Source organism: Microtus oregoni, unplaced genomic scaffold (assembly GCF_018167655.1).
Source record: "Microtus oregoni isolate MIOR12 unplaced genomic scaffold, Mior012 000011F_ref0000422, whole genome shotgun sequence".
NCBI lineage: Eukaryota > Metazoa > Chordata > Mammalia > Rodentia > Cricetidae > Microtus > Microtus oregoni.
This window is the reverse complement of record NW_024543070.1, coordinates 53,560,138-53,583,161: the sequence shown is the minus strand read 5'-3', so window position 1 is coordinate 53,583,161 and position 23,024 is coordinate 53,560,138. Positions and strand designations below refer to the sequence as shown.

Sequence of the window (23,024 nt, the reverse complement as noted above, 5' to 3'; positions counted from 1 at the left end):
ATCTGTGAGATGCTTCGTCTTACAACAGAAGAATGCATTGCTCTCACGCTCATGTGGAATATTTACCGAGATAAAATACTTGCTTAGAGAATCTGTTAAGTTTAAATTCAAAAAGCCAGGTGAATACTTTTCCTTCACATGTGCGCTGCACATACAATATGGAGGAAAAGTGTTCATACACATAAAATAATACTTTTTTAAAAAACAGGTTACCAACATTTTAAGAATGATGCCCAGAGTAGTGCTAGGGGAAACTGCCTGAATCTAAGTCCATGGCTATAACAGAATTCCCGAGATGAAGTACCTTATAAAGAAAAGGAGTTGAATTTGGCTAACAGTTTAGGGCATTAAACACCCACGTTCCGGCAGCCCCTTCAGGTGAGCCCCTCAGTCATGCCATCCTGGCAGGTGACACCGAGTGGCAGAAGAACATGGTGGGGTACTGGTGTGAGGGGGACCAAGCTGGTGAAGTGACCTTGCTTTACAACGATCTACTGTCAAAGGGACTGACCCAGTCCTCTGAGACTTAACTTAGTCCCCTCGATAGCCGTTAATCTTTCCCAAGGATGGTGACCCAGTGGCCTCTCAGACCAGACCCCACTTCTTACAAGTCCTGCCACACCCTGACCAACCTTCCAACATACCTTTGAGCGGCACACCCACGCCGTGATGATACAGCAGATAAAAGAAGTGCATCAAGTCAGTTGCCTGTAATCTTAGGCAAGGGTGCTCTGGGGAATTCTAGTAAATTAATCCTAAACCACAATGGCGAAAACTTTATAACCAGAAATAGGAAACTGTAGACAAAAATTAACAAAACCCTCTTCAAGCCCTCAAAATTATCAACAGAATTATTAAATCATCAAACATGGTTTACAATAAAAAAAGAGAGAGAGAGACAAAAATTTGATATACCCTAAATTTGGCACATGGCTTTAACCATGTGTGGAGAAAGTGTGGGAAACCATATGCCCATCCTGACCGGGAACTGCGTGTCCGCTGACCCTCCTCTGCTGGCGGGTGTTTGTACGGGATCCCTGCCTTCCGACTCGAGCTTCATTTTGACTATGAAATTAACAGCCTGTCCTGGGGCCTCTCACTTCTGCTTTCTGTCTTGTCTTGCTTACTGACACTTTGAGGAAAAGCCACTTCCCTAGTTACAGACACCAGTCAACAGCAAGAAACCTCCACTGTTCTCCTCGGCCTGTTCTCCATTACAGTCATCCCCATTTTCAAGCCTGCCAGCTTCGTGCGATCCACACTCCATGCCGCCTGGAGCCTGGGAGCCCAGGCCTTCTGTGAGTCCAGGAGGGTAAGTCAGATCTGCAGCGATCAACAGTGTGACCTCAGGGTTCTGCGCCATGCACTGGCATGGGAGGAACACATCAGTATCGGAGTGTGTGTGTGTTTGCGTGTGTGTGTGCGCGCGCTTCCCTGCCAACACCATACCCTGACTATGTTCGTTCATCTTAAGCTTTGAAGGACTTGACAATTACTGTAATTCTCATGTGACAAAACTGTATTTCTCGCCTGTACACAAAACCTTCGCAGCTTTCTTTGAGCTTCGGGGGTAATTTGTGTATTTAGATACAGTCATGAAATCTCAGGAATCCATCATAATTTCCTGGAATATTTTATAGTCATGAACTTCAGAAAAACCTGGGTTTCCTTAAGCAGGTATTGCGTGTCCTTTGTGTTTAACTTAGGTTATTCGGCTTCTGTAGAGGCCTTGAAGGCCTGTGTAGATTGTTTTTATGAGGTGGGCAGATGGGGAAGTAAAAATAGTGCCTAGACTCTTGCGGCTTCAGCCAAGCCCCCACGTCCTAAACAGAAATGGTGCCTGCTGATCACAGTGTCCACTGTGGCCTCCACCCTGGCCTCCTAGCTGGGGTTGTCTGGGATAGGGCTTCTTGGGGCTTGAGGTGGGAACCAAGGGAATACTCTAACTTGGCTATTCACCTGTCCTGGTTACTTTGCCCTAAGATGGTGGCAGTGAAAGCTAGAGGACATTTTTTATCATGAAATGTCTGATAGGTATTTTGTGTGTGAGTTATGTGGTATGTATATATGTGGACATTTATATGCCTATATGTATGGTGTATGTGTGCGTGCATGTGTGTGAGAGAGGTGAAGGTATATATGTGCATATAGTGGATATATATGTATATGTGTGTGTATATATATAAATATATATATATATATATATATATTGTGTCTGTGTGTGTTTGTTTGTGTGTACTGACACACACATGCCATGGTGTATGAATGTCAGAACACAACCCCAAGTGGACACCAGCCTCTCTGTTGTTCAGTGCTGTGTATATAGTCTTACTGGCCCACGAGCTTCAGGGATTTCTCCTGTCTCTACCTTCATTTTACAGTAAGGCACCGGGACTAATGATATTGCTTCCATGTAAGTGAGGAGGGACTTGGATGGTTGGTTTCTCTGCTGTGCCAAGGGCTGTTCATTTGCTCTACCTGCCTGGCCAGTCCAGGGAGAATATGGTCTACCTGCTTCCCTCACTGGCAATGTCAAGTTAAAGAGGAAAATGCTGGCTTCTAGCAGAAGTTTACAAGTTTTCTTTTTAAAAAATCTCCAAGAGAGACATTTGTACCAATTACCCATTCTTTGGCCTCCTTGCTGAGTCTTTGCTATTCAAAAGCGTGTGTGGATCTGACACCCTGAGAACTTAGAAGCTCCGCCTGAGAGCACTCTCTTCCTTGTTCCAGGAGTGTCTGTCATCTGCAGGTCCTGTCAGCCAGTTGCCACGAGGTGCAAAAAGTACACTCAAGAACTAGGGTATATGTAGTCCTGGCTATGGCACCTTTTATTCCAGAACCTTCTTCTCCCTTCATGTTGTCAGGGAAACAAGTGCATGTGTGTTCTCTCTGGCACAGCACTTGCTGATGAGCTTGTGGTATCCGTTCAACGGGTTGATCAAACAGGGCTGCGATTTAGATTAGAAAATTAAGTGCACCAGAGGCTGGGGAGATGGCTTAGTTGGTAAGGCGGCGCTTGTCAAGCAAGAACAGAGACCTGAATTCAGTCCCCAGCTCTCAGATTTTAAAAAGCTGAATGGCTGGCACTGGGTAATTAGGGTGCCGAGGAAGTGTGGAGAAAGGCAGAATCCTAGGGCTCAAAATACAAGGTGGTGACCCCCGAGGGACAACCCTGGGATCACTCTCTGGCTTCTACACACATGCACACCCCCATGTACACGAGTATGTACACCTATTAAGTGCTGGTTAATAAGGTGGGCTGGCTGCTTGTTTGTAAGCAAACAGTTAATAGTCTGTGAACCACAGGTATCCTCTGGGACTTGTGCTAACGGTGTCAAGGTGGGCATACAGACCAGCTTAGGGAACTTGCCTATGGACTCTGAGAGTGACCATGGGCCTGCCGAGATGTCAGGCTTTGTCAGGCGTGTTTCTGGGGTTCTCTGCTATGGAGCTGCCTCACACCACTCTGGGTTTTCCTTTTATTGTCTCTCTATTTCTGAACGGTGGTGGACGCTCTGCAGGCCAGCCTTGGCTGTGTGTGTGTCCTCTCTCTCTGAAGTGCAGGCCTCTGCATTCTGAGAAAATTCCTATGCTTTCTGCCAGAACAGAACGGGCGGGGGGGGGGGGGGGGGATGGTGGCTCCTCTGAGAGGTGTGGCTCCTCCTTGAGAGGCTAGGTGTCTGTGCATGGTGACATCCAGGCAGGGTACAGGAAGGCTGGGGGGACAGACCCCCCACAGGGTAGCATCCCAGAGGATAAACCCCTAACTGCCAATGAAGCCATAGCAGCTGGCCTGAGCAGTTCAGGCCCAGTATCCTCTGGGGTCTATTCTCCCCTGCTCAGGCCCCAGTCTGTGCCCATGTGTTTTCTGCATGGTAAGATCCCACAGAGAAGCCATGTGAATGCTCACAGCTCCGGGAAGAGGAGTCGTGGGCAGTTAGCTGCAGAGTCCGGTGCTGTGGGGTGGGCCTGTGGCACCTCCTTTTCCTTCGTTATTTCTCGCTCACTGACCAGCCTGACTAGCTTAGCGAGACTGACTCTCCCTCTAGGCTGGGTTCATTCCTCTTTTTTATGAAAATTACCCTAACCCCTGGAGGAAGTTTTTCTTTTTAATGAAGTTCTGGCACTTAACTTACTCAACTTAAAGCTGCAAGGAAATTTCCCAGGTACACTCAGTGGGACTGTTTTGCCTCAGGGTGGCCATGTGGTTTCAAGTGTCATAAGTCTGTATTTGCATCTTCCTGATTTTGTTTCTCTGTGTAGCCCAGATTGGGTAGAAGTTACCCTTGGGTGATGTTTTTCCTCCAGCCACAGTTCACATTACACCAGGGGCTTTTGTGGCCAAGTGACGGGGACACCAGCACACTTATAAAAAGACAACGCCAATAGCAGCAGGTGTGGTGGCTCACACTTCTCTTGGGAGGTAGGAACAGGTGGATCCCTGTGGCTGACTGGCCAGTCTAGCCTGTCTGGAAAGGTCTAAGCCAGTAAGAGCGCCTGTCCCAGAAAACGAGATGGATGGAGTCTGAGGAACAACAGCTAAGGCTGACCTTTGGTGAGTCCACACACACACACACACACACACACACACACACACACTCATGTGCATGCATGCACGCACACGTGCACACACAGGCACTTTATTCACTAAAATGTATTTGCAACCCCAGTCATTCATGGCAGCCTTGCCATTATTTGTGGACATGCACTAAGTGATTTTATTCTTTTTCTGTGAAAAAAAAAAAACACTCTGGCAAAAAAAAGCTTGCGGGTTTGGTTTACACTTCCAGGTCACAGTCTGTCTTGAGAGGAGTCAGGGTGGGTACTTAAGCAGGAACTTGAAAGAGAAAATGTGTAAGAATGCTGTTGTTGGCTCACACTCAGACTCAGGTGTAGCTTGCCTTCTTATCCAGCCTGGGACTGCTTGCTTAGGGATTGCGCTGCCTGTCAGGGGGGTGGGCCTTCCCACATAAGTCATCAATGAAGACAGTCTCTCACAGACATGGACCCAGGCCTCCCCTCAACTGAGGCTCCTCCTCTCAGATGACTCCAGGCTATCAAGGTGACAATCACAGGACAGTGGTCCTCTTCTTGTCTCACAGCATAAACAGACCCGTTTTCTTGATCTCTTTAGGGCCACTTTTTAATAGTGGTTTTTGTGGGGCCATCCCTATTGAAAATGGTTGAAAACATGAGCCCTGCCTAGTGTCTCTGATCATAATAAGGCTGTAGTGCGCTTCATTAAGTAAGCCTCCGTGTTCGGTGAGCTTCTCACACGCATGGGAATGCTGCCTATGGGTCAGTGCCGAGGCATTGACAATGAATATGAACTGTTTCGTTGAATGGACACATGTCGGCTACCAGGCTGTGTGTGCATAGTCTGGCTGATAGAAACATAGCCAGGGAATCTCCAGGATTTAACCTTCAAAGTTTCCTGAGAAACAGTGTCTGAAAATTTGTAAGCTCCATGCTCAGGGCACCTCTGTGGAAAGAACCTACTGTGCTTCACAGGAAGTAACTGTATTTAGTTTCGTGCATAAGGGGAAGAAAGTAGGGACAAGGGCAGGAATATGGATGGGATAGAGAGAGGAGAAAAGAGAGAGACACGACACTGTGAGGACGTGTGAGCTGTGATGCCTGTGATGGTAAACTAACCAGAACACTGAAGTTGTCTCTGATCCCAAACACAGTAGACAGCAAGTCCTTGGCTCAGATGGTCCTGCCTCACAGAACCCAGGCAGAGCGCCCTGGCCTCCAGTCTGTGTGCACAGATAGAGAAAATGAGGGAAGATGGGGCGGGCTCATAGCATCCTGGAACACACCTCAGGCGTGTGTATGTCAGCATTTCTTGATGTGGGAAGTCCTTCTGTATATGTGCTGCTTTTATTGGCTAATGAATAAAGCTGTTTCGGCTAATGGCTCAGCAGAGTAAAGCCAGGCAGGAAATCTGAACAGAGATGATATATGGAAAGAGTAGGCGGAGTCAAGGAGACGTCACATAGCTGCCAAAGAAGACAGATGCCGTGTAGCTGCTCAAGAAGCAAGAGGTAACAAACCATAAGCCTCGTGGTAAAATATAAAATGATAGGATCGGTTAATTTAAGATATAAGAGTTAGCTAGCAATATGCCTAAGCTATTGGCCAAACTGTTGTAATTAATATAGTTTCTGTTGATTATTCGGGTCTGGGTGGTTGGGAAATGAATGAGCTGTCTCCATTTATGATGATTTTCTTTGTGTGAGTTTTCCTCCTCTCTCAAATTCTGGGTACCAGAAAGCCTTCTCCTGACTGTGGAACCCAGACCTTAAGCCTTACTCACTGCGCAGGTGTTTGTTAATTCAGATATTTCCAGGTGCTGGCTGCTTCTGCAGTCTGATTTTTCATACATGCTTTCCGGGATCTAAGGAGCTGCCTGTGACCACCCTGAGAAATGTGATTGCTTAATTGGCTCAGTGACTATCAGAAACACTGTACCTGCAACGGCAGGTGCAGCTATTGCTCAGTCTCTATGGAGATGTTGATGTTGATAAGATATTATTACACAGATGCCTATGAAAGGACAAAGGTCACACAGTCCACCTTAGTCCTGGGACTGGAGAATTGGCGTGTCATTGTCTAACGGGAAAGGAAGTTCAGAAGTCTGTCAGTTAGCCAAGGGCTTGTGCTGCCAGCCTGGGGACATGAGTTCACCTTCTAAGCTCCCATGTAAAAGGCGGGTGTGACAGGCATTGTAATCCCAGGGCTAGGGAAGCAGAGAAAAATAGACAGACCTCTGGAGCTCCCTAGCCAGCCAGGCAAGCCAAGTCAGGAAGCTCCAGGGTTAATGAGACACTGTGTCTTCCGTGGCTGCAGGAGAACTGCTGAGGTGCACGGGTGTCAGGGTCATGCAGGACCAGGAGGGACGCCTGCGGAGCTTGCTTTCCTCTCTGCTCTGCATCCCATCCTTGCTGCCTTCTAGGTTTGGAGGGCATCATGTGTAAGTGGCCTTCTAGGCCTTCTGTCCTCCTCCTCAGATTAGCTGTTCCAGCTTGCATCAGGAGCCAATCTGGGAACCATGACCCAACCTCAGAGAAGGAGGGGTAGTAGGGGGGCCATTGAACCCTCAGGTGAGACTGACTATAGACACTCCTTCTTGTCATTTGTATGCAGTTGTGCCCTAGTTGCATGTGGTGTGGGATCTCAAGCAGGGGCTGGAGCATGTAGGCTGGGGAAGACTAGAGAATAGATATTCTAACTATGTAGTCGTGGACAAAGCCATTGTCTTTGCTGGGTACTGATCTTCCAGTGCAGTTGCTTTAGGGTCATCCATGCTCCTGTCCATAAAACCCTCACCCACGTTCTGTAACTAAGCCTAATGAACTCATTGGTCCTCTACGGTGAATTTTGGTGAACTCAAAATTCTTTGGGCCCTCATGAGGAAGAGGAAAATGTTGTTTATGTTTCCCTTTTAGGTGGAATTTCCACAATGTCTGCTCATTGTTGAGAATGATCATCAAATAGATAAGGGAATGTTTGGTTATTTAATGTATCGGTGAAACCAAAGACACAAAGACAGGCCATATAAGATTTGTGGTCATGACATAGCAACCAAGCTAGTGGTTTCCAGTCAAGGGCACCTATGCCCCAGAGAAGACCTGGCGATGCCTGAAGATGGTTTTTGGTTTGCATGACTGGGGAATGAACTGCTCTAGACACCCAGTATGTGGGCGGCGGGATGCTGCTAAATCAGCTCAGGTGGAAGAGAAGCCCCTACTACCATAAGCACACATACCAAAGACTGGTCCAGCCCCTCCACAAGACTGTGCGGGCTGAGCAGCTCTGAGATGAAACTGTAAAATGCTCTGGAGAAATTAATGGGTGTTATAGCGTGCCAATGCAGCTGTCTTCATATGTAAATAGAGGGCAGGAAGGCCCTCATGACCACATGTGGAAGAGAAACTGCTCATTCTCCAGAAGCCCCAGGCAGACGATAGACAGCTAGGGCCATCCATGGCTGTGTTCGTGGACCTCTGGCCCAGACCAAGAAGATCAAAAAAGCAGCATGGAAGTCAGTGGTGCATTTGAAAGGGGCTTGTCCAACGTGAAGCCATGTGGGAGAATTAGGGAGACATGGGCACCTTAGAAATACTGACAAGTAGGAAGAATGCGTTGGCAGGACGTTCCCTGCAGGCAGGTCCTTGAGGAATTAGGGAGCAGCAGGCATGGTGTCCTAGGAGTATCAGGAAGAGCGGGGCTGAGGAGAAGAGGCAGGGACTCTGTTGAGACGGCATTTCCTGCTTGAAGCATGGAGCATGTGACAGAAGGTTCCTTCCCACAAGAAGCTGTGAGCTCATGCAGGACAGGAGTGAGCTGCATCAACACAAACACAGGGCTGGGCCTCTGGCCAGCTGATGTGTTAGGCTTCAGGGTCCTCTGGACTCAGACAACTTAGACTTTAAACATTTTCATTTAGGAAACTAGCAGTAAAGTCTCCAAAATGAAAGAGGGGCACATTCACACTAAGCGCATGTTTTGTGGTCATCTGGTAAAACTTGATCAAGCTGGCTGAACCGCCCAGACCTTTGAAGCTTACATTTTTGCATAAGGGAAGGGTGGAAGCAGTATATAAGAGAAATACACTTACATGAATTTCAATAAGAATGTGTTGGTGGGGAGCAATGGCAGGCAAAGACAGACACCTAACAATCAGATCATCAGAACATCTGAGGGGATGGCAGGAACTTAGAGCACAGGCCCGGGAAGGAGGAAAGTCACTAGGGAAAATGCTGTAACCCAGACATTATGTGTCTGGCATGTGAGGCATAGAAGCCATGTGTGGAACACAGCTGGGTGGACTGGAGTTGGGTCAAGGAGGGCCTTGTAGGCTGGGGAAGGTTTAGGATGTGCTGTGGATATGGCCATCTTGAGTGCACTGTGTTTACCTAGAAGGAAATGGACTAAGAATGAGGCTCAATGGGGAGAACCAGGTAAGACTCAGAGGTGGTGGACACCCCAGGCAGTGATGGGAGTGGGTGAGGAGCGCAAGTGGCTCGAGATTCTCTTTGTGAAATCTGCTGCTTAGATGGACCCTAGAAACTGGCTCAGTGAACCTCCCTTTAGATCCTTCACCCCTTGGCCACATCAGTGAAGATTAGGACATCTCTGCCCCAGTGTGTGCCCATTCTTGGAGAGCAAAGTCTTTCATGACTCTGGGGATGAACTATAGAGGAAGGGAGAGAAAGAAGGCTCCAGAAGGCCTTTAGCACTGTCTTGACTGGCTGTTGCAGTGGCTGTCATTTCCATTAGAGTGGGGAGAAATATGATGGGCCCTCAAAACACAGGGTCAGTGTGAGTGGATCTGGGAGGGTCAAGCTATTTCTTGGGTATCAAAAAGGAGCTTGGGGCCGGGCAGTGGTGGCGCATGCCTTTAATCCCAGCACTCGGGAGGCAGAGGCAGGCGGATCTCTGTGAGTTCGAGGCCAGCCTGGTCTACAAGAGCTAGTTCCAGGACAGGAACCAAAAGCTACAGAGAAACCCTGTCTCGAAAAATCAAAAAAAAAAAAAAAAAAGGAGCTTGGGTCAACCAACACACAGTGAGGGACTCATTAGTAAGGCTGGATGTCCATTAATCATCAAGTATTCATGTATTTGTTTTTATAACCCTCCACCAAACACCAAGAACTGCCCCAGGCATGGGGACAGGGCAGTCCCTTTCAAGCCCCTCCCAGCCAGCCCTGCTAAAGTGTTAAAGGGATCTTACCCTGTGATGATGGACCATAGAGACAATGAAGTGAAGGAGGGGAGACAAACAGCCAAGGAAATCCCAAAATATTACTTCATGTTAAAAACCATCCCCTCAGTCTGGGTGCTAGCTCAGTCAGTAAGGTGCTTGCCTTGCAAGCACAGGATTGAGCTGAATGGTCAGAACCCCTGCAGAACAGCCATGCTTGGTGGCACAGACGCAGAGACAGGAGGATTCTGGGGCTTGCTGGCCACCCAGTCTAGCCTGTCTGACAAGTTCTAGGTTCAGTGAGAGGCCTGTTTCAAAAAGAATGAGGTGACGAATGATTCAAAAACAACCCCAATGTTGACCTCTGGCCTACTTATTACACATGTGCACAAGCATCCACATGAACATGCATGTGTACACACGTTTCTTTACTTCTAAAGCCTTGTGTATAACTTACCTCCTAAAATCCCCAAGAGAGTGAGAGATTTGCTGTGTTCTGACAGGCCCCCCCTACACCTCACTACTATAGAGCAACGTAGACAGGAGTGTACAGGAGTAAGTACAGGCTAACTCTGGGCAGAGCTGAACTAAGGAGGAATGAGGGGGTGGTTTGTTAGGACTGGGGTCTTTAATCTTTCTCAAGTTCAAGCTTTTATACAGTGGCCTCACACACTTGTTAATGTCAAACTAAGAAAATGTAGTGTTGAACTGAGAAAGAATGCGAGAGTTCTCAATACTGTTGAGGGTGTTGAAATGATCTCGGGCTGTGGACTCTCCCTGCAGTCAGAGGACGAGAGTCCAGACAGGACATGAAAGCCACAGTGGTAGGTGTGATGAGTTCAATGGCACCCAGAAGAGCACATGTGTCAGGTAATGGTGACTCTTCAAGGGATGGGGATTAGGAAAGTGCCACTTCTGTGGCCAAGACTAAGTGAAAAGCTCAGTCTCTTCGTTTTTGTTTGAGCTCCTTTGGGAATTTGTTTGGTTGATATCTGTCTTAGTTGGGTTTCCATTGCTGTGAAAAGACACCATGACCGTGACAAATCAAATAAAGGAGAACATTCAATGGGGCCTGGCTTACTGTTTCAGAGGTTCAGTCTGTTATCATCATGGTGGGAAGCATGGCAACACAAAGGCAGACACAATGCTGGAGAGGGAGCTGAGGGATCTACGTCAGGATCAGCAGGCAGCAGGAGGTGAACTGGCTTGAGGTTCTGAGACCTCAAAGCCCAGCCCCCAGTGACATACTTCCTCCAACAAGGCCACGCCTCCTAATAATGCTGTTTCCTATGGATCTATGGGGTCCACTTTTATTCAAACCACCACAGTACCCCAGTCTCATTTCTGTTGCCATAATATAATATTTTGACAAAAAAAAACAGTTTAGGGGGGAAAGAGTTTATATGGCTTATAATTCCAGGTTGCTGCTCACCATCATGGGGAAGTCAAGGCAAGAACTTAAAGCTTCACACCCAATTAAGAGCAGAGAGAATGAGTGGACCCATGCTTGCTCACCGGCTGTTTGCTGCTTATGTTCAGTTAGCTTTCTTCACACAGACAGTTCAGGGCCCAGGAGTGAAGTGCTGCTACCCACATTTGGAACGAGTCTTCCTACTTTGAATAACAAGCAGGTACAATCCCCCCTATACCTGCCCAAAGGCCCAGCCTGTTCTAGACACTTCCTCAGCCGAAACTCTTTCCAGGTTGTGTCAAGGTGACAGTTAAAACTAACTAGCACAGTTGCTTTGTTCTGTCTTTTTATTGTGATCTGTTACATTTACTTATATATTTTACTTATTAGAGAGTCTCACTCTGTAGTCCAAACGAGGCTGAAAATCACTGTGTAGCCCAGGCTGTCCTCCAATTTGCAGCTACCTCTTCCGAATGCTGAAATCGCAGGCAGCATATACCACATGCCACACAAAAAGCCTGAATTTGTGAGTTTGGCATGGTAGGCACAAGCTAATGCTTGCAGAGTCGAGACCTGTATCCAGCCATGAGACTTGCATGGTAGCCTGGTTAAGAGGAGGATGGAATGGAGACCAGAATGAGGTCCCGAGTGGGCACGAGGAGTGCCAGCCTTGGAGAGATATACATGTGGGGGCAGGTACTGACGCAATCCATGCTCCAGGTTAGAGCCCAGGCCAGGCCAGGAGCAGCTGCTGTCTGTCATTTCAGCATGGCACTTCCTCCCTCCAGCCGGCACATGCATTACTTGCGGTGTCAGAAGTCAGGTCAAAATGAAGACGGCTTCTTGGCAAGGAGAGTGCCAACACCAACCTTTTTCCTTCCCACTGAAAATTAAAGGGGCTGCCTACTAGGGAAGGAGGCTGCATTGCCATGTGGAGTGGTGATTCCCTGAGGCTGTGGGCCATGGTGGGGACAGGGGTGGGGACAGGGAGAGGCTAGTCAAAGCGGATGGAGTAACAGTGAGCTCCCAGAATTACGTCAGCAGTCCTTGCTGATTCTGTCCCACGAACCACTGTCCACACTCAGGGTGTGTGCCCTTGAGCACTGTGTCAAAAGACTACTATACACTTCTCTTTTCTGTGTGTCTTGTTTTGGATTTGTGTTGCTGTGTAGAGACACCATGACCATGGCAACTCTTATAAAGAAAATGTTTAATTAAAGTGGCTCACTTACAGTTTCAGAGGTTCAGTCCATTGTTATTATGGTGGGGAGCATGATGGTATTCAGGCAGACGTGGCGCTGGAGCTGAGTCCTACATCCTGCAGGCAACAGGAAGTCTACTGACTGTCACACTGAGTGAAGTGTGAGGAAAAACCTCAAAGCCTGCCCCCACAGTGACACCCTTCCTCCAACAAGGCCGCACCTACTCCAACAAGGCTTCTCCTCCAAATAGTGCCACTCCCTTTGGGGACCATTTTCTTTCAAACCATCACATTGTATCTTTTTAGAATTCTTTTTTTTTCCACTAGAAAAAAATCATGGTGAATTGGGTCACCTTTGTCAAAGGTCATGGATTTGGTTAACTAACCACAGTGCATTCTGGGAAACTGGAAATTAGGTAACAGAACCCCCGCGCCGAACAGGGCAGTGTGCTCATTCTAAACTAGAAAGGCTTATGTCCCTGTGGAGTAGGTTCTGGTGGGTTTAGCCAGTGCCCCTTACTGTTTGGGTTCCTCACTGTGGCTAACCCATGTCTGTTATCTCCAGGTACTTCCCTCCATACCTCCTGGAATTCTGAAGGGGTGCAGACATGGCAGGCAATGCGGCAGACAGCGCTAACCACCTGCCCTACTTTTTTGGCAACATCACCCGGGAGGAGGCTGAGGACTACCTGGTCCAGGGAGGCATGACCGATGGGCTCTACCTGCTGCGCCAAAGTCGCAATTACTTGGGTGGTTTCGCCTTGTCGGTGGCACACAACAGGAAGGCACACCACTACACCATCGAGAGGGAACTTAATGGCACCTACGCCATCTCCGGCGGCAGGACCCATGCCAGCCCGGCGGACCTCTGCCACTACCACTCCCAGGAACCTGATGGCCTCATCTGCCTCCTCAAGAAGCCCTTCAACCGGCCACCGGGGGTACAACCCAAGACCGGACCCTTTGAGGACCTGAAGGAGAACCTCATCCGGGAATATGTGAAGCAGACATGGAACCTTCAGGTGAGTCTGGCTGGTGGCCACTGCTCCCTGAGACCACGGAGCCCTGTCCCAGAATCACCCAGAATCCTTTGTGTCCCTTACCTGGAAACTGAGGCAGTAAGGGTGTTTGAGTGGATTTTCCAGCTTCTGCTACTTTCCAGACGCCTGCGTGGCCACGCCCCTCTCGGCCATTGTTCCCACTCCATCCATACGTGTGGTCAGAGTCTCATATTCACATTCCCTCTGCACTCTGTCCTCCTCTTTTCTCCACATGTGAGACGGCTGAGTTTTCATTCTGTCCTTTTTGTTTGTTTGTTTGTTTGTTTGTTCATTCGCTTTTGTTTTCTTTTTTTAACTTGTCAGTAACCAAACTCTGGCTATTCATTACCAAGAAGGTAATTTTTTTTTTCTTCACTGGAAAAGATAAGGAAATCAGTCCCCTCAGCTCTTAAGGCGGCTCTTTTTATTTTCGCCTTGTTTCCACGTGGTCCAGGCCACTCACCTGTGACTCCTCCGGTGACATTTCCTGCAGGTGAAGGGAGGGCAGGATGGGAGTGAGGAAAAAGCTGAACCCTGACAGACAGAAAGCCACAGATGCCTTCCTCACATGCATCTTCTTTAAAACATTTTTCTTTGGTTCCAATTATTTTAGCACGCACGCACATGTGCGTGCATGCGTGTGTGGTGTGTGTGTGTGTGTGTGTGTGTGTGTGTGTATACAGGGGAGGAGGGTACAGGTGCTATGACACACATGTGGAGGGCAGACAACTTGCAGGGGTCAGCCTCTCTTTCCACCAGGTGAGTCCCAGGAACCAAACTGAGACAGTCAGTCTCAGCAACAAGCGTCTTCACCTGCTGAGCTACCGCACTTTCCCCAACCTCACACACATCTCAAGGCTTCTTGCCTATTAGGAAATGACTGTGTTTTCACTCAGAACCTGGGTGGAATATATAGCTTAGCTGTCTTTGGAGGATCCATTCTCTGACTCCAGGGGTATATGACCTACATATGCAATTTTTTTTCTGAAGGGCCCATCTCTTCATTCCAAAACATATCCCTTTGTTTATACACTTGAAGACATGCAAGTAATATTACAAGGACCTACTGGTTCCCTTATTTTAGGCAGCACACAAGAGAAGGATGAGCGAGGGATAGAGTAGATTTTGGTCCTGATTTGCTGCACAGAACCTGGAACACAGGTCTATCTTCTCTGTACCCGGCCGGCTCACTCTCCCTCTGTTCACTGCAGGGCCAGGCTCTGGAACAAGCCATCATCAGCCAGAAGCCCCAGCTGGAGAAGCTGATTGCCACCACTGCCCATGAGAAGATGCCCTGGTTCCATGGCAACATCTCCAGAGATGAGTCGGAGCAGACAGTCCTCATAGGATCAAAGATCAACGGAAAATTCCTGTGAGTATCCTGCCATTTCCCTTCCTCCTACCACCAGGGCCGCTCACCTAGCGGTAACAGCTTCCCCATGAATAGAACCCAGGTGGGCCCAGGAAGGTGTCACACCTTCCCATCTGCCAGTATGGGAGTTGTCGTTTGTGACCCAGCATGTGTTTTTATCTAGTCTGACCATAAAGTGTGACATTGTGCTTAAAGAAAACGGTGTTCAGCCACATGAGGGTTGAGTTTGGTATCCAACATGGTGGAACCAGAAGTGCTTTGGATTGGGGATGTTTTGGATACAGGATATATTTGCACATATGTAAAGAGATGTCATGAGATCTTACCCAAGCCTGTACTAGAAAGTCATTGACCTTTAGAAACACCTTATGCTTGTGAAATGTCTTGTGTGTGTAGCTTTACCTGCTCATGCATGTAAGTGTGTAATGCAAGTGTGTATGCATGCACGTGGAGGTCAGAGGTGGACATTGGTATCTTATCAGTTTCTTTCCACCTTATTTATTTATCTTAATATCTCATTATTATTATTATCATTATTATCATTATCATTATTATTATTGTGTGTGCATGCCGGTGGGGGAAATACCTGTGCCATAGTGTGTGTGTGGAGGTCAAAGGACAACGTCCTTTACATCTTTACATGAGTTCCAAGTATTGAACTCAGGCCTTCGGGATTGGGGGCAACCATATTTACCCAATGAATTTGTTTTCTGGCCCTCCCTTCCCGACTCATTTTTTGAGAAACAGTCCCTCACTGAACTTGGAGCTTGCTGCTTTGTCGATGCTGACTGACCAAAAGCCCCCAGGACTCCTCCTGTCTGTCCCTCTCCAGGACTGAAATTACAGGCACCCACTGGCACACCCAGATTTTTACATGGGTTCTTGGGATCAGCTGGGGACCCCATGTTTGTGTGATAAGCTCCTTACCCGCTGAGCCATCGTCCCAGGCCCCTAGCATCAAGGTAATTTTTCCCATGATCTTTTTAGTGTTGTCAGAGTAGGGTTGCTCAACCCAAATTCTGTTTCCAATGGCAGGCAGGGTACACACCATGTGGTGACGGAACAAAAGTCAGGCAGCACAGTTTGCTCACGGAGATCTTGGACTTCTGTTTGTGCTTGGAACTGCGTGCTAATGCAGACACCCAAGAACAAACCCCTGGGAGCAGCTCATACCAAATGTGGGTGTGGATGTCTGAGCAGAAATGGGTCTATGGGCTTCAGCCTGGCCAGACTTGGATCCTGGATTCCTGGCCTAGGCATCTGCAGTGTGTCTCTGTGAGTCAAAATTCAGAAGGTCCTTGGGTAGAGGTCCAGCTGGGCAGGGTCTGTGGTCCAGAGAGGCAAGGAGCCGTCTTTGTGTGGGTTTGCCTTTTCTTCTAAAGATGTGCCTGCCAAGGTGATACTGTGGCAATGCCAGTGTTTGGTGTCATTCAGTGTCCCCACACAGAGGCTTTTGGGGTTCTAAAAAACCACCCCTATTCCTTCCTGAATCAATGATGTCACATCATGGTCAGGTACATTGATCAGTACCAGGCTGCCTTCCTAGAAACGCAGGTGTTTTCTCTGCATTTGCATCTAGCTAAAGAATTTTCCTTTTCTGATGTTAAAAAAAAAAATTTAGGGGCTGAAGAGATGGCTCAATGTCTTAGATCACTGACTACTCTTCCAAAACACCTGGGTTCAATTCCCAGCACCCAGGTGGGGGCTCACAACTGTCTGTAACTCCCGTCCCAGGGTATTCACCACCTTCTTCTGGCCTCTGCATGAACTAGGCATGTGTGTGGTGCACAGATATACATGCTGGCAAAACATTCATAGGCATAAAAAATAGTAAAATGAAAGTTGTTTTTAGATGATCTTAACCACTTCTTAAAGAAATAAATCAATAGGCGAGATCAACAGACCCTGGTGGCAGGAATGTGGTGTTTTGTGGGACAGAAGCCCCATCACAGAGAGGCTGGAGGAGGAGGAAGACAGCTTCCCCTTGTGTAGATGCACAGCACAGCACTTTCCTGAGATCTGGCTGTGTCGCATCTTTGAGCAATAGTTTCTGGCACAAATACTCTAGGGTAGCAGGCAGCATTGTGCCATGTTGAGCACCCAGAAGACATGCTGACCCCCAGAAAGCTGTTGCCCTCTTGCTGCCTAGAGCTGTTGTTCTCAAGCTCTTTGGAGAAGTAATGGGGCCACAGATTGCCCATGTTCTGCACTCCTATGTTTCCCCCAGGGACATATATAAGCCCACGCAGAAGGCAGAAGGTCCTCCAGCAGTCTGTCAGTCATTTGCACAGACATCCCACGCCTCTTCATGCCACATTCCACCCCAACACTGGGCTTGTAGTTTATGCAGGGCACTCTCAAAGCTTGCATGTGTCCTTATCAGTTAGTATCAGAGCTCAAAAAATGCAGAGGCCTCACAGACCAGGGCCCTACCTGGGTGGCTGTGTTTCCACAGCGTGCTCAAATCCCTTTAGGAGTGGGTCTTTCGTCTGTCATAAATGTCCCCTGTAGACACAAACCTTTCAGACACTGCCCTCCCTACCTTTGCGTTACCAAAAAGCCAGCCCGAGTCTTTCCCAGACTACTACTACTCCACCTGCAGGGTTTGCCCATGGCTGGATATGTGGAACTTCAGCTAAGGCTTCACGTCAGGTAGGGTGATAGTCATGCATGGAGAAGTGGGGCCCTTTTTCAGACCCCCCCTTCAGGTCAGTTATAGGATCCAAGTCTAAGGGACTATCTTCTCCAGGACGAATTCTCTAGGTCTGGTCTTACTAATTGAAACTCTGTCTCTGTCTCTGTCTCTCTCTCTCCCTCCATTTCTCCTTCCTTCCCTCCCTCCCTCCCTCTGGCTTTCCAAGGTCACAGACCGGCTTTGAATTCCCTGTGTATCCAGGCTGTCCTTGAGTGTATGGTCCCCTGCCTAACCCCCCTAAGAGTTCCCAGTGTGCACCATTATACCTAGTTTCCACAGGACTGGGAACTCAACCCAGGGCTTCATGAATACCAAACAAATTCTCTGCCCACTTACCCACATCCCTAGCTCTGCATCACTGCCCTTGAGAAATAAGGTACATGTGAGCTCACAACCCAGTGTGTGGTCAGCTTGGGACCGAGTTTCCTCTCTGTGACTCTGTGTGGTTTCTCCACCCTTAGCATCAGGCCATTCCCCTCATGAGGGAATCTAGGGGATCTTCAAACAGAGGAAATAGAAGGCAGCATTCTTGAGACTTGGTGACTGTCTCGTGCTTCCTGGCTTCCTACAGAACCTCATGAGCTCAGCTGTTTCTGGCATGGGTCTTTCACTCTCTTCTTTTGTCTGGTGTGTGAACAGGGCATGTAGCCTGTGGGACACCATCCACTGGGACTCCTGGGCCCCAGTGAACCCAGGTTGCCCCAACCTTGCTCCATCTTCCTTCCTCCGCACAAGTATTCACATGTTATGGGAAACAGAGTCAAAGGCTCCCGAGAACTCTTGCAAACCATCCCTGACTCCCAATCCGTAGCAGGCATCTGTCCTGTTTCCCCGGTGGCAGTGAGCCAAAGTTTAAGGAGATCTTGAACTTGATTGAATAACCCAAAGCTAACCCACTTACAGTTCACTCGTAAAATGTCCCTTACTTTTAATGAACATCCAGGGCATAGAGTTAGTAAAGTCAAAACTGGATTACACTTACAGTTGGCTGTCCTCAGAAAGGGCATGTCACCCAGAAGTGCCTGCACTGCCTGGAATAGCCAAGGGTCTAAGGCAGCTGTTGGCTTCTTCCTTCTCTGTTTCCTTTTCAGGCAGATTTTTCTTTTTGTTCATGTTTTCCTAAATAATGTGTCTTCTGTCACTTGCTTACTCCGTGTGCCCATCCCTCCTAGATGAACATAGGTAGAGTCTTCATACACAAGGAACAGAACTCCCGGCCCTGTCATGGCCACTGAACTGCAGAAGTCAGTTCTGCAAGAGTCTACCCTCATACACACAATGTTTGAGCAAGGGGGAGGTGGGGCTGAGTCATGAAGACCCTGTAGTCTGTCACCTGCAGCCTTGGGTTTTGTTTCCAGACAGTGCGGAAGCTCTGCACACAGAGGCAGAATGAGAATTCTCTATGGACCATGAGTCCCCTCTAAACATATCTAATACGATGCCAGTGCCACACAAATGGATGTCATACTGTTTGTTTAGAGAATGATAATGGATCTGGATCGAGAGAGACAGAACTTAAGAGCATTGGCAGAGGACCAGGGTTCAGTTTCCAACACCCGATTTGGGCGGCTCACCACTGCCTTTAACTCCAGTTACAGGGGATCTGACATTGTCTTCTGCTGCCTGCATCACACACACAAAATTCAGAACAAAGTTAGTCTTTAGAATGAGAGAACAATGACAAGAAAAAAAATCTGCATGTGTTCAGTCCAGGCATGAATTTTCTCTGCAAATATTTCAGTCTGTAGTGGTGGCTCCATGGACATGGAGCCCACAGATACAGAGCACTGACTTTTACTGAGGGATGTGTGAAGGCATAGAACATGCCGGGCTGGGTCGTAGTTCTGTTTCATGCCCACCTCACTGTGCTGACGGGATTAGAGGCTATGTGCAAGGAGCCACCTGCCCAGGGAACAGCACATGCAGGTGCCTGGAGTTGGGAACAGGCCAGCGGGCCAGCCCTACCGTAGCCAGTGCAGCATGAGAAGCATGAGACGGAGGAAGAGGGTGGTGAAGGCTCACAGTCCTCCTGTGTAGGAAGGTCCAGGCCTGCCTGATATTCAGTGGGGCCTGTCTGTCTGTAGTGTCCTGAACAGGTTATGGTGAGCAGGACAAACCGATGCTCTGAGCTCCTAGATGCCAACCCAGGTACTGAATAGTTGGTATCACAGCTGCAGGATCCTGCTCTCTTATGCATGAGTACAGATGCTGCATTTAATGCTTGCTGGAGGGCAAGGTAGCCTGTGTGTGGCTGTGCTGTGGGGATCCCAGAGCACAAGACAGGATGCACAACTCGCTCTGAGTGCCAGCTTCTACCCTGCTCATAGAAAGACAGACCCCAAGTCTTCCTCGTTCCTCCATCCCTTTGTGCAGTACTCAGTGGTGGGGTCTCTGTCATTTCTGTTCACAAATACTTGCTGTGTGGAAACTTGGTGCACAGAGAATGGTTTGTCTCCTATGCCCTCCCTTGCTCTCGGTACCCACTGAAACAAGGTGATGACCCAGGCAGCCCACAGTAATTGGTGGAAGCAGAAGATTACAACCTTGATCTCATTCAGATATGTTTATGAGCCAGTGTAGCAAGGGAGCAAGTCCTCTGTCTTAGGACAATGTTCATTGCTACCAGCGTAAAGTCCCACTTTCTCTCAGGTGTAAGCATGGGACGTGAAAGCCTTCCCCACCTCTTCTTTCCTTCCTCACTCCATTAGCTTCCCACCCTAATCTCTCAGCTACCTGCAGAGAATGACTGGGAAGACCCAAACAACGAGAGTAGACCACCAAAGCTCTCTTCACACTAAAGAAAGCACACAGCCCTGCCCCCACACACCCTGTGCTCCCAGCCATCTGGGCTGGGCTGGAGCTTGAGGATGGCCACGCTGCCCTAGGAGCTGAGTCCACCCTGGTGTATCCCACTGTGACAGGCCAGACTCTTCACACCATCCTTCATCCCCACGGTCCACCCCATCAAAGAATCCATGAGTAGATAAAAGCTCCAGGCCTTCAGCCAGAATCTGCAGGAGCTCTTGACAAAACCTCACAACATACAGGAATCCCCAGGGCAGCTGTGGAGATGGCAGGCTACTGTTGTAATCCCAAGAGCCATAAATGTCATATTTGTGGAGTCATCCATCCAGGAAGTCACTAAACTGCTGTTTGAGCCATAGTTCCTATTTTCTGACTTGGGACATACATTGTGCAAACCAAAAAAAAAAAAAAGAGCACAAAAGCAGTTATTCATTCAACAAGAGAGTCATGTGTCTGACTGGATGACTGGATGAGCGGCAAGCAGCACGGTGGGATCTGAGTTTCGGTGACCACAGACACAGGCCTTCCCTCCCACCTCACCATGTCATTCATGTCCACATGCTACTGAGCCCGGGACACGAAAACATGCCACTCCCTGCCATGGTCTCTCACCAATATGTGTCTATGTATATACATATTTAGGAGCATGTATCTACATACGTATGTGTTGGGGTCAGCAGTCAATGTCTCTCCATTGCTTTCCACCTTGTGTTTGGAGGCAGGGTCTCTCATTGAATCTGGTGCTCACTGATTCTGCTAGGTCAGCTGGCCAGCAAGTCCGTGGCATTCCCCTGTTTCTGTCTCCCCTGTACTTGCTGGGATTGCAAGTATACACCATTACACCTAGGGATTGAACTCACCTCTTCACACTTGTAAAGTATACTCCCCACTTTATGGGAGCCATCTCCCTAGCTTATTGTCTTCTAGGATTTAGTGACACTGTTTCTGCCCCCACATTCTGGTGCTGCGTCTGTCTATACATCTACTTCTCCTCATTCCCGCTCATTCTAGGTGCCTTGGGAGCAAGGACTGGGCTCTTGTCTTCAACAGCTACAATCTTAGCGTGTACAACAATACTTCAGTGGGAGGAACTCTGAGGCAAGGGACTTTCAAACGGCTCTGAGAGAGGAAGAGGTGGTTAGCTGGGGGGAGCATCCTAGCAGAAGGAGTATCTGTGCGAGCCCTAGGGACCTACATGTTGCATGTGACCAGCCGTGGGAAAGGAGGTGGCCAGACCAGAGAAGAAGCTTCTGTGAAGTGACTGACCATATGACATTTTCAGAGAGCAAAAGGACTGCTACCTGAAGGGGAGGGGAGGAGAGGAGGAAGGACAGAGGGGAGGAGAGACAGTGGGAGGAGAGGCTGGGAAAGGAGAGGTGGGGAAGGCAGGGAACAGGGAGGAAGGAAGTTACACAGCCTGGCTGGTTATCCTGTGGGGCAATGGTGGAACTTAGCAGCTACTTCTATCGCCATCTGGGGTTGAGGTCCTGCTGAGTGGAGCGGACATCAGGGTGGTGAATTAGGAGTCCAAGGAGGTGGCAGGAGTGGGGTGACCTGGTAAGGCCTGGATTCCAGCCAGAGAGGTGGGAAGCTCAGCAGACAGATGCCGGAGAGAGTGCCCTCTGAGGACAGACAATTGCAGTCACAGCCGTCACAGCAAATAGGTGGACACAGCATTCTGGTGATGCCCAGGCTTCCCTCACTGGGGGAGAGGACTTGGAGAAGACTGAGGGAGGTCCCAGGAGAGCAGAGCACCATGGGTAGAAGAGATGCCCCCAGGTGATGGCTGATTAGCTGGGTGGAAGAACAGGTGGTCCCACCATTGTCTTGTGATTGCTTGCTGGGAGGGGACACTTTGAGGGACCCCTGAGAAGTGGAGTTGGAGACCAGGTCTGAGATGGACCCATCCAGATGTCTTCAGGGAGTGAGAAGGATGCCGTTTGTGATATCTGAGTGATGGAGGGGGGATTGAGGTGGGGAATTTGAGAAAGTTCATCAGAGAAAGGCACCCGTGTGGTCACTGGATAAGGAAGATGGGAGCTACATCCTGTGGGCTTAGCTGGCCTGGGAGCTCCAGATCATCCCTGTCACTTGCTGTTGGGATGGCCCTTGGCACTTGGCTTCGGTCTTTATCAGTGTGTGTGATTGGAAAGGACTCCCACGTGTTCCCTTGCCATAAAAGCTTATTAGTGCCTCAGTTAAGTCCCAAGAAGCCCTTGTTTTCTGTATTCAGAGCAGAGTGCACGCACAATTCAAGTGAGTGTCTAAATATGTTTCTCTGTATATGAATGTGTGTGTGTTACTGAAAGTTTAGCAGGTGTATATGGAGGGTCCCCAGCCCCTGAGCTGTTAATTACAACTTAGCAGTCCATATTTCCAAGTTCCCAAAAGCACTGATGATGGCTGTGGTGGTTGTGGTGGTCAGACAGCCTTGCCTGAGTCTGAAGAGACACCTGATGCCTAGGCAGGCTACATCACGAGATCTCTATAGGTCTGTAACCATAGTCGGGGAGAGATTCCTACAGCACATCCAAGTGCTCTGATATTTGACTGGGAGAGAGAATGAGCCTTCAGTGTGCATGATAGTTCTACATGAGACTGTCTAAGGGACCTGCAAAAACACCTGCTAGAGGGGCTAAGGACCAGTAATAGAACATTTGCCCAGTGTGTACGGGGCCCTGAGATCAACACCCATCCCAGCCAATAAGCTACTAAAAAGAAAAGTGAACCACCAAGTTTGGAAGGCAAAACTTAACTGTGTATTAAAGAGGAAATTAGGCACTGGAGAGAT

General features: G+C 48.6%; 1 protein-coding gene across 1 annotated transcript in view; it reads left to right on the top strand.

The window, feature by feature from the left end:
* The first annotated feature begins 1,185 nt into the window (after positions 1 to 1,185).
* The window catches only part of LOC121453505 (tyrosine-protein kinase SYK), a 57,396-nt gene continuing 35,557 nt past the window's right edge, over positions 1,186 to 23,024 (top strand). Inside the window, exons 1-3 of the mRNA XM_041660345.1 lie at positions 1,186 to 1,312; positions 12,887 to 13,343; positions 14,573 to 14,733. Of these exons, the coding sequence (XP_041516279.1) occupies positions 12,930 to 13,343; positions 14,573 to 14,733 (575 nt within the window). The 5' untranslated portion in view covers positions 1,186 to 1,312; positions 12,887 to 12,929. The remainder of the gene's footprint in view (positions 1,313 to 12,886; positions 13,344 to 14,572; positions 14,734 to 23,024) is intronic.